This window comes from Nipponia nippon, unplaced genomic scaffold, assembly GCF_047370975.1.
Source record: "Nipponia nippon isolate SJK-2023a ecotype South Korea unplaced genomic scaffold, ASM4737097v1 scaffold_4, whole genome shotgun sequence".
NCBI classification, from domain to species: Eukaryota; Metazoa; Chordata; class Aves; order Pelecaniformes; family Threskiornithidae; genus Nipponia; species Nipponia nippon.
The window spans coordinates 31,126,354-31,142,157 of NW_028262358.1; the positions used below are offsets into that span (position 1 = coordinate 31,126,354).

The following is a 15,804-nucleotide window of genomic DNA, read 5'->3' on the forward strand; positions in this document are numbered from 1 at the left end:
CTCTGGGCACACCTACGGCAAACAGCCAAGAGAGGGTGGATGCATCCTACTCTTGCTTCACACACGCTCCCTCGTGCATGAAGGACGCAAAGGAAATACAGAAAATACAACTAGGCAATAGCAGATGCAAAGGAGTAGACTGGGCTGAATCCCAGCAGAAAGTTAGATCACAACAAATGCAAGGCACTTACACGGAGCTCAAAACGCTCTTACGCACTTCAGTGAATTCATCACTCCTGGCTCTCATGAGAAGGGGTCGAAGTCCGATTGCCTGTTGTCCAGCCAGGAAGACTGGGGTAGAGGAAGAGAGCGAGGTGCTTGTTTGAGGCCTGACACATGAACAGAAAACGAGTCTGCTAATTTTCAGTGCTTAATTCTGAAAAAAATTGCTTACATGGCTGAAAAAGGCCTTTGGAGGTCCCTAATCCATCTGTCCCTTCACGTCTGGTACCCAATCCTTTTTTTCCCCAGAGTATTTTGCGCAGTTTGGCTTGGAGAAGCTAATAACTTCTCTGTGTATGCTGACTGGACTAGCCCCTTGCTTTTCAGCTTAGCTGTTAATGCGAGTGGAAATACACAGAGGAAGAAGCTTGCCCTTTTGCTGCCCTTGACGCACCTAGTCTGAGCCTACAGGATTTCGGATCTCCGGGGCTCTCTGTCTAGCGGCTTGTAAAAGCATTCCGAATTTACTACTCTCTTAACCAGCAAAGAAAATAAATCTTCCTTGCCATAAATGCTAATGTTGGTGCACTGAGAAATTCAAAGGGAGGCTGCAGAGAAGGAGAGAAACATTCCCTGTGCGATGATTAAAGTGCCCGTTCGTGAAAGCTGACGTCAGCGCGTGCTTTCAGGGCGGCAGAGCACTTCGCATTTATCCGCTCCTTGTTTGTGCTCCATCTGGATGGGGTCCAGTGGAAAAAAAGAGAGAAAAGGAGAAGCTAATGCCTTTCTAATACATTTCTGAGTTCCTTCGGTTTCACACAGGGAGCAGGCTCTGAAGCACCTAACTTTTGCTTGCCCAGTTCAATGAGATAAAAGAAACCGAAGGCAGCTGGTGCTCGCGGCCAAACTAAGTTATAATTAGATTGTCACAGCAAACAGTCAGTTGGGGCAGCTCCAAGGAGGACCGAAGGAGAGCGCACTGGTAAATAACATAATCTTGAGATTTGATAATTTGCAGAGGCAACCCTGTTTCCCATCAAGCAGATTCATTCCAGCTCACAACTGCTTTCATATAAAGTCATGATGGTTCAAAAACCAAAAAAGTTGCGTGAGCAAGCTGCAGGTTTCTGCTAAAAATGGTCCGATGGGAAGATGGGCGGAAGCCCAGGAGCAGTTCTCTGACTCCGTGGTATTGTTTGCATGTTAGAGGATAAGCAGGGCCGGTACTAGCCTTCCTGCCGAAGCAGATCTCCCTTCCCTGGGATGGAGCGGTACAGGGAGTGCCGCACGCTCCCCCTTTCCATAACCGATTGTCCCCTTCCAGCGGTGGCACCAGGTCAAGCAGAGCAGTTTGTAGAAGGTGTGAGCCGTGAGCATTCCGGAGGAGATGCTGGCTGCTGGGAGGCAGCCTTCTGTGGAAAAATACCTTTTTTTTCCTCCTTCTTTATTTTTTCTCCCCTCTCTTTTTTAGTTCTGGGCTGCTGTTGGCGTCAGTGGGAAAGGCTTATCCAATCAATATAGTCACACACATGGTGCAACTGCTACAATAATTACATTTCAGGGTTTCTCACTGAAGATGGCTACTGATAATTTGGTTTTAGAGCTACACACTGGTACTGTTAAGCAGCATGGATGACGACTGTGCACGACGGCAGTTTTAGTCTGTTGTCGCTCTCATAGCTGGCACGGTGACTTGGTACAAACAGCTCACGTTGATCGGTACAGGAGTTAGCTCTGCAGCGAAGCTGCCTCTCAAGCACTGAAATGGTGAGGTGGGGGTCGGTCTCTTCTCCCAGGTAACAAGCAATAGGACGAGAGGAAACGGCCTCAAGTTGCGCCAGGGGAGGTTTAGATTGGATATTAAGAAAAACTTCACTGAAAGGGTTGCCAAGTATTGGAACAGGCTGCCCAGGGAAGTGGTTGAGTCTCCATCCCTGAAGATATTTAGAAGATGCGTAGATGTGGTGCTTAGGGACATGGTTTAGTGGTGGACTTGGCAGTGCTACGTTTACGGTTGGACTTGATGATCTTAAAGGTCTTTTCCAACCTAAAGGATTCTGTGATTCTGTGAAATAACAACTTTGAATTTACTGGAACTATTCAGAAGAAACAACTTTTCTTTTCCCCCAGACATGCTGATGGTTTAGACTTAGTTCCCATTTCAAAAATCAGGATGGCAATATAAAAAAATTAAAAGGTTCCAAATCAGTAATATTTTTCAACTATATGCTTTCAGCTGGAAAATAAGTCAAAAGGTAGTCATCCTGCACTTCTGAATATTCTGAAACTAAATAGTCTTTGAAATAGCTAAATAGTCTTTGAAATAACATTCTGAAATGAAAAATTTCACTTTAGGTCCACTTTTGCCCATCATTTCTTTTCCACCAAGTAAAAAAATGAAAGACAAACAGACCAACGATGCAAGAAAAAAATTTCCATTTCGGCAGCATAATTTCTTCTCAATGGGATTTTTTTTTCCTGTTCTAAAGGACATACCTTCACCATGTAAACAGATCCGAGATCAGATCCCTGAAAATCCTGACTCTTCCTACTCTATGCAATGTGCAAGGATCCCTTCAGAGCGAGGTGAGGAGAGGGTGCAACCTGCAGCCTTGCGTCTCACAGGCCGGAGGTGGAACCTGGCGAGCTAATTACTGGGTGTGGGTAATGCAAGTGGGAGCACGATGGGAGAGCAGTGAATTTCTCTCTCCTCTCCATTCCCCACCCTGCGATAATCACAGCCTGGGTCTCTGCCAAAGCGCTGCCAAGCCCACAGTGCCCCTTTATGGGTACGGCGCATCGGGGCAGACCTGATCCGTGGTGACCTGCACACCCCAGAGCTTGCTGCTCCCCACCGCTCTCTCCCCGCTCGCACAGACCGCCGACGTTTTGCTGTATTTGCATTCAAGCTAAGGGGAAAACCAGGCGTAAAATTGGCATGGCTACCAGTCTGGCTATGTTAGCGATGGAGTGATAAGTTGTATAGTGGTTACACAACTGGGCTGTGTCTGTGGAGCCAGGACTTCTGGGATTCATTTCCTGCTCAGTCACTGACTCATCACGTAGCCCGGGGCACATCACTTCACCTCTCTGCACATAAATTTCATCATCTTTAGTTGGGGGGTAATAAGACTATCTCACAGGAATGTTAGGCCATGCAAATTACCCTCATAAATATTTGTAAAATGCTTTAGACAATGCTTCAACAAAGGCATTGAGTATTTCGTTGTTGAATAAGTAACAGCCAGGGGAATGTCCTAATTGCCAGGCTGACTTATTTACTTACCTTGCACCAGGGATTTCTGGCGGCAGTACCAAAATGATGTCTCAGGTAGGGGAAGGGGTGAAGAGGTGGTTCGACTAGTGCAGCAGGAGCAGCAGCAGGAAAAGGTCAGCCCATGCCACAGAATAAGTACGTGATAGATAAATGTTATGCCAAAGGCTGAGAGGCATTTGCATCATTTTCAGCCCAGATGCACAAAAAGTTTATGTAGATGACACAGTGATGGATTACGGATGTCTAATCTTGTTAAGCATAGTCCAGAAAGTCCCATGTCATTTCTTCAGAATACAGGGTCAACTCTGTTTTCGGACTTAAAAAGCACTTAGATACCTGAAGTTCTGCTTTTGCACCTTCCCAGAGGTGTTAACTTCTTGCCTACACTGAGCATCTCGCTGTCTGTCCTCCACCTGAGGCTGTCTGGGACTCACAGCCTAGGTGTGTCAGCACCTCAGATCCCCAGAGGGCCTGGGAGGAACGCTCAGGGATATTATGTGATTCATATAATCGCTCAGTTTTGCTGTGGGATGTTAAGGAGCTGCTGCACTCCAGGCCCTAGAGGCTGTATTTGCAGACAGGTGAGCTTCCTGAGGGTCCCAATGTCTGCACCGAAGTTATACAAGACGGTTGCTGAGAGAGCTAAGCAGAGAGCAAGTCTTAGAAACTTTCAGAAGATGCACCCTTGATTTCTGTTGTCTAATCTATCCCGGCTGTGTCCTCCCTACTTATTCCTAACTCCTGTGTTTTACTTTGATCTGAAGGCTGATTCAGAGGATACCTGTGGGCAACCTGGCAAATGCAGGTAAATCCCTGGTGGGCGGAGAACTGCTGAACTGACCGGTTCCTGTGACTTTAACAGGAGGTGCTGACTGCAGCACTGGCTTGGCGCAAGAGCACGGAAAGTACTTTCTGCCTCATCCACCCACTGTGAAGGCGTTACACATATTTTTCTGAAATGTCCAAGGCCCAGCTCCCCTGCTGTTGTTAAATTGAACAGCAGCCCTGGCCGCTGTTTTACTTTGGGGATTATCTCCTATCACAACCTAAGCCCATTGGGGCCCTCAGGTGGTGCTTCCAGTCACCTAAGCAACACAAATGGTAGCTTAAAGGGTTTTCCTTCATGGCTACTTTTTGACACTAAAAGGAATTTTTAAAAATCCTTAATGGTTATGATACAGACACTTTAAAGGTATCAAGTCACTTTCCTTCTTCACAGCCATAATCATTTTACACCGATGAGAAAGCGCTCTTAGATCTTTGGAAGCAGCTGGTTTCTCCAGCTGAAGTAACTCACTCCAGGGTCAGCCCATGGATCAATGGCAGAAATCCCCGACTGCCTCTCACTGAACGATCTCCCTGCAGCACCACTACTCCAAAAGGACTATTAACTCCTTCTTGTAAGGAAGCAGAAGGCCTGGAGAGTACCAGCACCCTACCACTGAAACACGTTCATGGATCCCATACTCTGTCTGACGGAGGACATGAGCACGTTTCCATACCTGACTTCTACAAATCCTGCTGAAGGCCTGCAATTAGGGAAAACCCATGCAGTTCAGTGAATGAAGTTTTCTCAGTAAAATCCACATAACTTAATCTAGTTATGGCTGCATTATGAGTGACAGTTATGTAGGTCACAGAAATGGAAAAAACATAAGGGAACTTCTTCCAGCCTCTAGCCGGTGAGTAGTTCCAACCACCCCTTAAATAAGCTCTCCTGTGTTTTGGAGGATTTCTTTCTAAAATGGCTCAGGCCATGGGCGCTCTGTCTTTTCCCTTGGGCGACCGTTCTCTCTGATGATCAATACAGAACAATTTTTGCTTTGCGCTAGGAGCTTCATCAAAAGCAGATTAAGTTAATAAGCTTCTCCCCCCGCCCCAGTCAGGTGTGTGTGGATAGTGCTGGGTTTCAAAATGCCTAAGAGAAATCTACTGAACTCAGAAAAGAATTTAATAGGTGAAAGATGGTGTAACATCTGGTGTCCACAAAAGCTAAGTGATGGCAAGGACAGTTGCTGACAGTTAAATGGAAGATACTCAGCATGTGCTAAGTTAAAATGTGCCAGCCTCTTTCCCCTCTTCTAGCACCCCCTTTTTTGGATACAGACTCCTGTGGTTAGAAATACTTCCCAGGTCCCTAGATGAGCAAACTGTGAACTCAGGACAGAAACAGTTTTAACATGAGGAGTTCTCAGGAGCGCCCCTCCCTGTCATGCTCAGGAAGCTATGATACTCAGGAAACTTGTTTCATTTAAGTAATTTGTGAACTACTTTATGGATAGATTTTTATCTTGCTTTTCCCAAAATCCCAGATATCTTCCTTCTAAAAAAAGGGTTAGAAAGAGCAAGCATTGCAAACCTGTGGTCATCCAATAGCAAATTCTTTAAATATCTGATGGAACATGAATCATGCAAATGCACAGTTGTAAAAATCCAGGGCTTTTCCATTCCCCTCCCTTTGGGGTGGGGTTGTTTCACCTCAACATTTTAGCTAAATACCCCTCAAAGTAAAAGAATTCTTGCCCAGATGTCCCAATCTATAACATACTGACCAGCTCTTAAAATTTGTAATAAGTACATCTGGATCTTACCATCCAGAAGCTGGTGGGAGGAACCATTTAGCAGTCTCCAAAGCCACACAAAATTCTTCTGTGCAGATGTTTTTCTGAATTTTCCCTCTCTTCCCTAAGTTCACTGAGCACCTAAACTGGACTTTGGGGCAAACTGATCCTAGATGAAACTCTATTGTGCCATTTGACCTTACAAAGCAAAACGCACAGACTGTTCCATGACGAGAGGGAGGTCCAGCAGCAGCAACAAAGGAGGCCACAACTTGAACTCAACTACTGACTAAGCTGTAGACAAATGATTTTCCAACACTTGTCAGGCTCCATCACTTCCCTGTTTGAAGAACAGATTACTTCTCAAGACCAGGCAACAGCATAACACTTACCCCTGCCACCCTTCACAACCACCTGAGCCAGGCAGCAAGGCCGGTACCCACAAAGGTCCTTTGGATAGCCACTGCTCATGTGGGCTGAGCTGTAGCTCTTCTCCAGAGGAAGAATCCACAAAGCCTGTTTTCTCAGGATGTTAAGAAATCGCTTTACATAGAAGAAGTGGTTTTCAGTGGTGGGTGAGACCACCATTGGCCAAAGCAAAATCTTGGGCTAAGATGGCATCCATTTCATGCATTTTTTCATACAGACTTGAACTTCTTCCTAAGCCTCTCTTCTTTTGTGCATCAGTAGGCAATCTGGCCTACTCAGTGGTCCAGAGAAGAAAAATGCCATGAGGGCATTTGAAACCAAGAGCACGTTATTGAAGAAAAAAAGGGGAATGGACAACTGACAGACAGAATGTACAGATTACTTTCTGATTTAACGTGACACTGAATGCAGTCAGACTAAGATCCAGACCTAATCATTGTCATTCCCTCCAGCTTAATGTTACCTCCACTTAATGAGCACAGAGGGAATGCGCAGCAGTAATATCTTCAAGGAAATAATTTTGCTTGTGGAGCAGCTGCAAACTGCATGATTCTTGATAGTTTTTTAAATGTCATTGCAGTTCATCACATACTTCAGTCTACACAAGAAAGATGCCAGAAGGTATTTCCATAGACTAAATAAGAATCCTGTCAGTTAGTTCATCCTCCAGCCCCAATGTGCTCCTGCTGTAGCAATGCAGTAGAGCTACACCACAGCTACAGAAACGAGGGGAAAAGTCTCCTGCTGCAGAAGCAGCACAGGGCCAATATAATTTAAGCTCCATGGCTTCTCAGTTCCCAAAGGTGTCAGTAAAGGCAGCATTCCTTACAGAGCTGAATGCTGCAGGGAACTGGGAATCTGCAGTCCAAAGTGGAGTCACTCTGACTCCTGTGCAAGAATTGTTTGCACTCTAGCATCCCTCAGGATGCTGGAGAAGCTAAGAGCCATCTTTCCCTTTGCTTCCCAACTGGCTGCACCTCTTATGTTTCGGCTCTCAGAAGCTCAGAGCAAAATTCAGCTTTCTAAGTGAGGAAAGGGAACGTATAGTTATTCTAGCAGGGGGCACCCGCATGGAAGTCAAGATGTACTTGGACCCATCTCTAGGCAGGACAAACCTGATGTGAGAAACTGCAGTATTTGGTACCTGTAACTCATGCTTTAGGACCCCCCACCCCGCTTCCTGCATGCACACATGATTTAGGTAAATCAGCACTGAACTGCTGTTTTGACTTTCCTTTGAAATACCTAGTACTGATGAAAGGTTCTGCAGAGAACTATATATAAAGGTTCTGCAGAGAAACTACATCTTTTTATTCCTTCCCAAGCCGAGGGCTGTATGAGCACTGGCTATCCAAGCTCCCAGGAAGGAACAGGACTCACAAGAACAACGTTTAGGGGTGAGAGGAGAGTGTAGCCTTCATGATCCACTGGGATATTAGCTCAGGTGCCTCACTTGTGAGGCTTATATTTTCCAATGTCTCTGAGGTGAAGGTGCTGTGGAATGGACTGGAATACAGTAAATCTTGTCTCCTGCATTGCAGGTTCAAGGCTGTGTTTGCTTCCATTCACTGAGCTCAATAAATAGCAGCAGCTGGGATATCAGGTAGATAGTTAATGACCCACAGTGAAGACAGCAACAGCGAGAGCAGCAGAGATGCCTGCGCTGCACTGAAACAAGATGCAGGTGCTTCTGGTTTGCATTCCAAATATATCCCCGCTTGGGGCTGCATGTAGGGCTCCCAGACATGCATCTGTGGATAAGATTTAGGCAAATAAAAGTCCTACTAGTAATAACCCAAGCTTTGAGTGCAGATCAAAGGAGAGGTGAGTGGAGCTACAGCCCCTGAAACCTGACAATACAACTTGTATTTTAACCACCTCTTTTTATCTTAGCAAGGACAATGACAGGAGTGAAATGCAAAAAGGAGGAGTCTGAATATCTTCTGTGTGCACAATGAGTAGAGTTAGGAACCCCAGAACACTTTCTTCTCTGAAACATTTTAATTTTCTGATCGTTTGCATTTCTGGAGTAGAAATGTAGTACACCTTACAAAAAATAACACCAGTGCAAACCACACTTTGGTTTCAATAAAATCAAAATGTAAAGTATTTGACATAGGAAATAAGAAAGATATTGGAAAACAAGACCACAGGGAACCTGTGAAGTATCTTCTGTACTAGCAGGTCGTATGAATTGACCTGCAAGTATAAAACAAGGAATGTTTAATTTCCAGGAAAGGTCTCCTCTGAACTCCTGATGAGAATTTTAAAAAAAAAACAACTTTGCAAATTCTTCCTTGGAGAACAGCCATGGGGACTCCAGCCTGGGAGACCTGAACACATCACAGGTCTTATGCAAAGGATTAAGCCAGGCTAGTTTGCCAATCAGGTACCTCATTTTTGCGTAGACCCCCTACTGCACGCTAGTGAAGAAATTCCTTCCTCTCAGGAAGAGTCATTCTGGAACCAGCTGCCATACAGTGGTGGGCAGGAGGGTACAGGACTGCCCCCGGGCTATTTAGCCCTGGAGGAGAAGGGATGCGTATGGCCCAGCTCCACGTCCAGTCCCAGACAGATGGAGCCTGGAGTCCAAAGCAGTGGAGAGCATGCAGTTATTCTAGCTGTGCTGCCCCACACTGCACCAGGGATGCCACATGGATGGTCGGGGTTGCTCAGAAGTTGGCTTAAAGATGTTTCCATGGCATTGCGCTTGCCTGTGTAGAATAACCTTAGCACCTTCAACTCAATGGTCTTGCTGGAACCTAACATGTGAAATTGCAGCTTTTCTTTTTTATCTCACCTATCTTGCTATTGGGGAGTACCAGGTGACAGTCTCATAGCTAACATTTTATATACAGTTTTATAAGAAAAAAGGGCAGATGCACAATTAAGGTGCCAAGATGCATGAACAAGTTTTCTCACTTCATGCAAGCAATTGACATCCTAAGTAATATTCATGAGATAGAGAATTGCATCCCAGAATGAAAAAGCTTTAACACTTTGAACTTCATCCTCCACTTGACTGATCTGCAGAAGCTAACTCTACAGTACATTTCTGATCAAGATTATTGGGTCCAAAAATCCCTGGCTAACCAAAAAGCTTCATTTATATCCGACAGTTTTTTTATTCTGCTGCTTTCTGCGTCACACCAGAGAGCAGCCTCAGCAGAGACAGATGTTTGTTCCACTTGCTTTACAGAGATGTCGTTTTAATGTTCTTTTCTGTGTCAGTCTCACGTTGGCGCCTCTTCGCTCTTCCTCCTGACACAAGCCAGATGAGTAAGGAACCTGCCAGGACTCCAGCTACTGCAGCCACAATCACAGCCCAGTAGGGGACTGAAGGTTCGGTTTTCTCCAAGTTGAGATCTGAATTTCTGAATCCACTGTTTCTCAGTGTGGAAAGAAAGGGTTTCTCCTACAAAGGGAGAACAAAGGTTTTACTGACCACAGACCACTCAACAGGCAGCATTCAGACAATATGCCATCACCCCTCCCCAGAGAGGAGCTGTCAATCTTTAGACAGACTATCAGCTGTTTCTGCCTTCTGCCTATCTTAGCTCAAACTCTTTCCTGCCCTATGGCCTGAAAGTTCCCAGAACAAAAAAAGGAGCCATCTCAGAGAGTGATGGCATCATTTCCAAATTTGTTTGCTGCAGACAACCAAATGGCAATACGTAGACTCATTAAAACTGGATTAAATGAGAGGCTTTCCACTGCAGTGAGGATAACTTTTTTAGCATAAATTTTAAGTAGATTTCCCTGTGCGTAAAAAAACAGGAGTATATTTTAGCTACTTAAAGCCTTCAAAAAGATACTCTTTCAAAGACTTTTACCAATAAGAAGAAAGAAGAAAAATAAAAGTGGTTAATGGAGAGTATGGACATCTTGGCCTTTACTTACTGGGTTTGGACACTTGAGTTTTGATCTGTCATGGGTAAAGTTGTTGTAAGTCTGCTTTTCACCAACTGGCTCCAACTGAAGAAGAAAAAAGCAATAGTAAACACAATGATGATTTTTTTCCTCCTCAGACTCTCCTGACTTTGGGTGGTTACAACTTTTTATCCAATATTTTGGTGCTTTCAGCAATGAAGAAATGTCGTAGAAGTTGAATCACAGGAAAGTTTCCAAACATTTTGACACTCATGAACTGAAGACATAGAAAATCTGATATACTGTCTGCAGAAAAAAAATCCCTCAGGAAGCAAGGAACAGGAGAAACCTTTCCTCCTTTTGCACTGAGTGGAGGAGAAAATAACTCTGAATACCACATACTTTAAATGTTCTGCTAAAACAAAGTGGTTCACTATACACCCAGTTCTCCCACGTACACATCTCAAATGACAGTATAAACCACAAAGAAAAAAAAACCAACAAAACACATGACAGATGTTAGTCATGTTGCTTAGCACAGTACTGAAAGAAAGATGCTTAGGTGTCACGGTGATGGAATTGACTTCAGAAATGACGTAGAGTTACAGAGACAGAATGAGGCGGTGCCAACCTTTGAAGTCTTCACTCAGACAAGAAATTCCCTGGGAGTTTTAGCTGAGGCTAAGTTCACAAGATTGCAAGAAGTGAGTTAAATAGAGCTTTTTATACTATCAGTTGTCAGCTAAGTTGCAATAGCTGACCATAGGCTAGCCCTGAGTCCGTTTCAAACTCAAAATACGTCCAGGCTAATGGCATAGCATTTGTGGTTGGCTAGGAGTGCACATACCGTCGGTTACCATAGTTAAACTAATGAGTAGAAGCTTGCTCAGTCATGTTAACTGAAGTGTTTACAACTGTGTATGGACATGCCTGAAGTAACGACTTCGGGATTGGCCCACAGAAAACCACAGAATTGTCATCCAGCACTTCGGGGTATAGAGAGCAGAGGAGTGATGGTGCTTCTGCTATTGTCTATACGTGCGTTTACTGTCCTCAAGTGATTAAAGTGTCGGCTGTATTTTGGAGAGAAACAATGCCACAACAAGCCCAACACAACATGGAGAAAAATTTTATTCATAAGACTCCCATATGGAAACACTGGGAATACTTTCTCTCTCTAGTTCAGTTAAAAAAAAAAGAAAAAGAAGTAGAGACTGAAAAAATGAAGAGAGAGAGATGAACCATGGCAAAATGTGACTAGGAAAGGACAAAAAGCTAATAAGTGGTGAAAAGATGAGAAGCAAAACAGAATGCCAGGTTTTGCTGATTGTTGTGGGGTCCTGCTGGACTCATCTGAGAGTCCTAATCGCTTGGCCTGCCCACCCGCTAATGTTGTGAAGACTGAATTTGGTAGTTTTGTTGCATCTTAAAGGAAACGGCTCACATTCTGATGTGGTTATTTGTAAGATGTGTGGCTCATATCCTGTAGCATTCTGTCTGCAGTACGACTGGTTATTTGTAGATAATTGTAATACTCCCCGTGCCAGGGCACTTGGTAAGAAGCCTGGCGCAGAGCCCAGACAAAGGATGATAAGGTACAAAATTCTGTAGCCAGCCGTGCTTGCTTCATCTCTGTGTGATCTGTTCCTCGGGAGCGTTAGTTTCTGAGCTTTCAAGATGACAGTATCCCAATGTCCATGAGTGTACAGGGCAACTTCTGGAAGAAACACGCAGCTCCTCTAGAGCATGTGGCAAACATGGAGGCAGAACACAAGCTAAACGTGCTGTCCGTGTGCTCTTCTCCTGGGCCAGGGGACCGATGAGGTGGATTTGGGACCAGTGGGGGCCCCTTAAGATTACAGAGTCCTCTGACTTCAGAGAGAGGGAGCATGCTTTGCTTTGCACGAAGCAAAAAGGGCAAAGAACATCGTGGTGAGGGAGAGGCTCCTTAAGCCATTCCCATCCCTGCATACCCACGCAGTGGCCAGGCACAGTCTGGCCCTTTACGTGTACTGACAAGAATCCATGTCATTTGGCCATAAGCCTACAGCCTGCTGAGCTTTTCAGGGAACAGAGAAACAATACGGCTTTACAGTAAGCTTGCACAGCCTCGCCGTACATGGACTGCGAGCGAAAAGCAGGGATGTGTTAGAAGAACTAGATTTAAATAGTAAACAGTAAAATCTTCAGTTGGCATAGACTGACAGATCTCTACGGAAGGGAATAGTTGCGCTTTGCATCAGTAAGAACCTGATCCCCGCCACCCCAGTAGAAAGCTTTGTGTCAATATCCTTACGTGCGTAGGAAATGAGTGGCAGTCTGGACAGAATAAAACTCCAGTGGCATAGAGAAAAGACTGATGGTGATTCAGGAATGAGTAATGGCCAATAGGAACACCACGTGGCAACAGAAACCCAATTTAAGGCTACCGTATGTCCAGGTACTGTCTCTTTTTCTTCTTGAAACCTGCAGCCATGCTCAATTTGAATCATTTGCCTGGGGTTTCTGGGCCACCATCAGCCCTGTTTGAGCTACTGCACAATGAAGCCTACTAGGCTGCTGTCACCTGGAGTCGCAGACAGGGAAGCCTGATGGAAAACAGGCAGATGTTCTGTGCATGCACAAATCAATTACTCAGAGCACGTGCATGCACTGTACGTCTACTGCTTTCTATAACCCTGAACCTATCAGCTCATATGCTATACTGGGCAACTGCACAGATTTCTGCCCTGCATTTCCCAGTCCTTGTGCTCAAGTTAATTCTGGATTATCCTGTAACTTCCTTATCTTGCTCAAACTTTTACTTAAACTGACAAGAAATTCCCCTCCGTTTATGCTTATTTCTTGTACAAACCAGGATACAGGATTTCTGCTATCACAATGCGTTTGGGTACTGGTGTTTATGAGACAAGAGGAGGAAATGTCACTGTGGCATGAAAACACCATAGTCTTCCTTCCACCATAGGAAACATCATGGTTCTGAAAGAAACTGTGACCTTGGAGTTCTCAAGCCCAGCACATGCCTCTTACTCTTCCAGCACTATTCAAAACATATCTTTTCCCCCAAAATGACAGAAGGGATGTGACTGCACACAGAGGCATCATAGGTGTGATTTCAGCCCCCCATTAGTTTCAGTGACTCTACTAGAATTGCTTCAGATACTAGAGTGGGTGGTACAACGTGTCCACACTATTTACAGCAGCAAAAATTCAATCACATGTATGTTTTCCTAATAAATCTAACAGAATTCACTGAAGAAGGGCAAGCTTATTCAACAGACATTTTCAGGAAACCTACAGGACTTAGTTTAACTAAGATGATTTTTTGCTTTAATGCAAGTTATTTGCCAGATGAGAAGGGAACTTTTCATTACATTAAGACTCTCAGGATTTCTCATTTTGAATGAGCAAAGACTTACACTGTTTTATGCAACACGATCACTTTGCATGGTGTTCCTAAGCAATGCAGACTGAAAAAGGTCACAGAGTTGAACAGCCCCCCTCTTGTGAGGATATCAATTTTATTTCTTTCTTGCTGTTTTGTTTCAGACACCTTCCTCATGATCTATTGTAGGGACTGCTACCACAAACACATAGGGATCTAGGTCATAACCTCTTACCATGTTATTCCAGAGAGCCATGGCCATCTCAGCGTAGCCTCTTACACTGAAATGAAAGCAGTCTGCAGCAAAGAAACTCAGATCTGGCTTGCCGTTCTGTGATAAAAGCAAAAATGTATTTCTCAGCGCATTTCAACCTTTGAGATCTGACATATTATATCTAATAGTGCACTGTACTTGGCATACCCACTTCGCAGCTTTGGTATCTTCCTAAAGGCAATATGCTCATGTTTTGACACTGCAAATAAACTTAGGTACTTCTGACTGTGGGCTGATTACTGCATCTTGAGACCTTCTGTGTAATGCAGCCTGCTCAACTTCACACAATTTTCATAACAAACCTAAACTTATCGTTAAACCAGCAGTCACAGCTCTTACATGGACGCTGCCATTGACCCACACTCCACCTTGTACAGAACTGATAGAAAAACTGCTTGTTCTTGCTTGTTAAGCTGCCATAGCTCAGACTTCTAACCTTTCAGGTGTTGAAAATTGTGCTGAATTTCAGGCAACATTAAAAATTGTGGGCTTATGCAGCTGTGGCAAATGTCTGTCTGAAGGAGAATTTGCCTCATCACTACCTGTATGGTGACCGTCCTTTGGACTTAAAGGCTGCCAGAACAAAATGGGGATGATATGACAAAAGGATCAGTATCAGGCAAAACTGGGTGGTTCTGACCAGGATTCATGCTAAATATTTGTATCCCTAACGACACAGCATACATAATGCTAAGGCTGGAGAAAAGAAGGAGAATCAGTGTGTGGCTTCAAAGGCTGCTTCCCGTTTCCAGGCTGGGATGAGCCAGGCGTGCAAGTGCCAGTCTCTGTGTGAAGGAAACCTGAACATACTCCATAACCCAGATCAGATGAAAAAATGCCAAGAAAAGCCCCCAGCAGGGGAAGCAACATGCAGTTTAGAGGAAGCCAGAGGGTGCTTAGGTTTAACGTGATATGAATGTTTCCTAAAGCCGTTTTGATTCACAGGCAGCACAGTCTTTCCTGTCTTCTCCTCTGTCACTTTTACCACAGGTTCCACCCTGTGCCACTAGACTGTGCCAAGAGAAGAAAACACAGTCCTTGTGGCATGGATCTTACTGACTTAGGGAAATCAAGATACTGGTCCTTGTGTAATGGGAAACAAAAACAGGACTCACGCTATCCAGGGGCAGCAAAGTGTTTCGGAAAAATGGCTGCATGACAACTGCAAAGTCCTCACGCTCCTCGTACCGACCGCTGTTGATCAGCTGTAAGGCTTCAGCCTGTATGGAGTTGCATGGTTGGAAACAGAGAAGTAAGTTACAAGGTTCATCTAACATTTGTCAGCCATCAAAAAACGTGCATATTACACTTCTTTCAATGTAGGAAGCCATAAATTATTATTATAAATCCAGCTGAATAGTTTAATGCAGTCCAGAGAACAACAAAGAAAATAATTTGCTTCATGGATATTTTCATGTGGAAAATGTACAGAAGCTAGGATAATTTCAAATGTAAAGTTGCTTCATTTAAAAAAAAAAAAAATAGTAGTTCGTACCTTACTTGTAGAAATCAGTGCTGCACAACAGCAACAAGATTAAAATTTACAGAGAATTAAAAAAAAAAAAAAAAGCATAAAGCCAAAATTTTTAGAAGTGACAAATGATTCCAGAAGGCCAACTTGAGACTGAAGTGCGCTTGATTTTTCAGAAAGGTGTGCTTGAAGTAAAATAAAACTGAAGCATTGAAAAATCACCTGCCACTTTTGAAAACTATGGCAAGACATTCATAGAGATAATAAAAACATCTCATTGTTACTTGCCAGCTTATGGGTATAAATTCTAATGCTCCCAGTCGTATCTCAAAACGTTCCCTAACCCCACTTCCTTAGTTAAAGAAATAAAACCCT

At 44.1% G+C, this 15,804-nt stretch overlaps 1 protein-coding gene and 1 long non-coding RNA gene across 5 annotated transcripts in view; both read right to left on the bottom strand.

Annotated features, from left to right (window-relative positions):
* LOC148053243 (uncharacterized) overlaps positions 1-755 on the bottom strand; it is a 28,117-nt gene extending 27,362 nt beyond the window's left edge. The window contains exons 1-2 of the long non-coding RNA XR_015708539.1: positions 395-755; positions 192-291 (exon numbers count right to left, since the gene is read on the bottom strand). This is a non-coding gene — a long non-coding RNA (uncharacterized LOC148053243). The remainder of the gene's footprint in view (positions 1-191; positions 292-394) is intronic.
* Positions 756-8,486: 7,731 nt separating this feature from the next.
* Positions 8,487-15,804, bottom strand: part of PLB1 (phospholipase B1) — an 86,917-nt gene continuing 79,599 nt past the window's right edge. For all 4 annotated transcript variants that reach the window (XM_087775177.1, XM_009475089.2, XM_087775175.1 and 1 more), the window contains exons 55-58: positions 15,074-15,178; positions 13,920-14,015; positions 10,330-10,404; positions 8,487-9,844 (exon numbers count right to left, since the gene is read on the bottom strand). In XM_087775177.1, the coding sequence (XP_087631303.1) occupies positions 9,623-9,844; positions 10,330-10,404; positions 13,920-14,015; positions 15,074-15,178 (498 nt within the window). In that variant the 3' untranslated portion in view covers positions 8,487-9,622. The remainder of the gene's footprint in view (positions 9,845-10,329; positions 10,405-13,919; positions 14,016-15,073; positions 15,179-15,804) is intronic.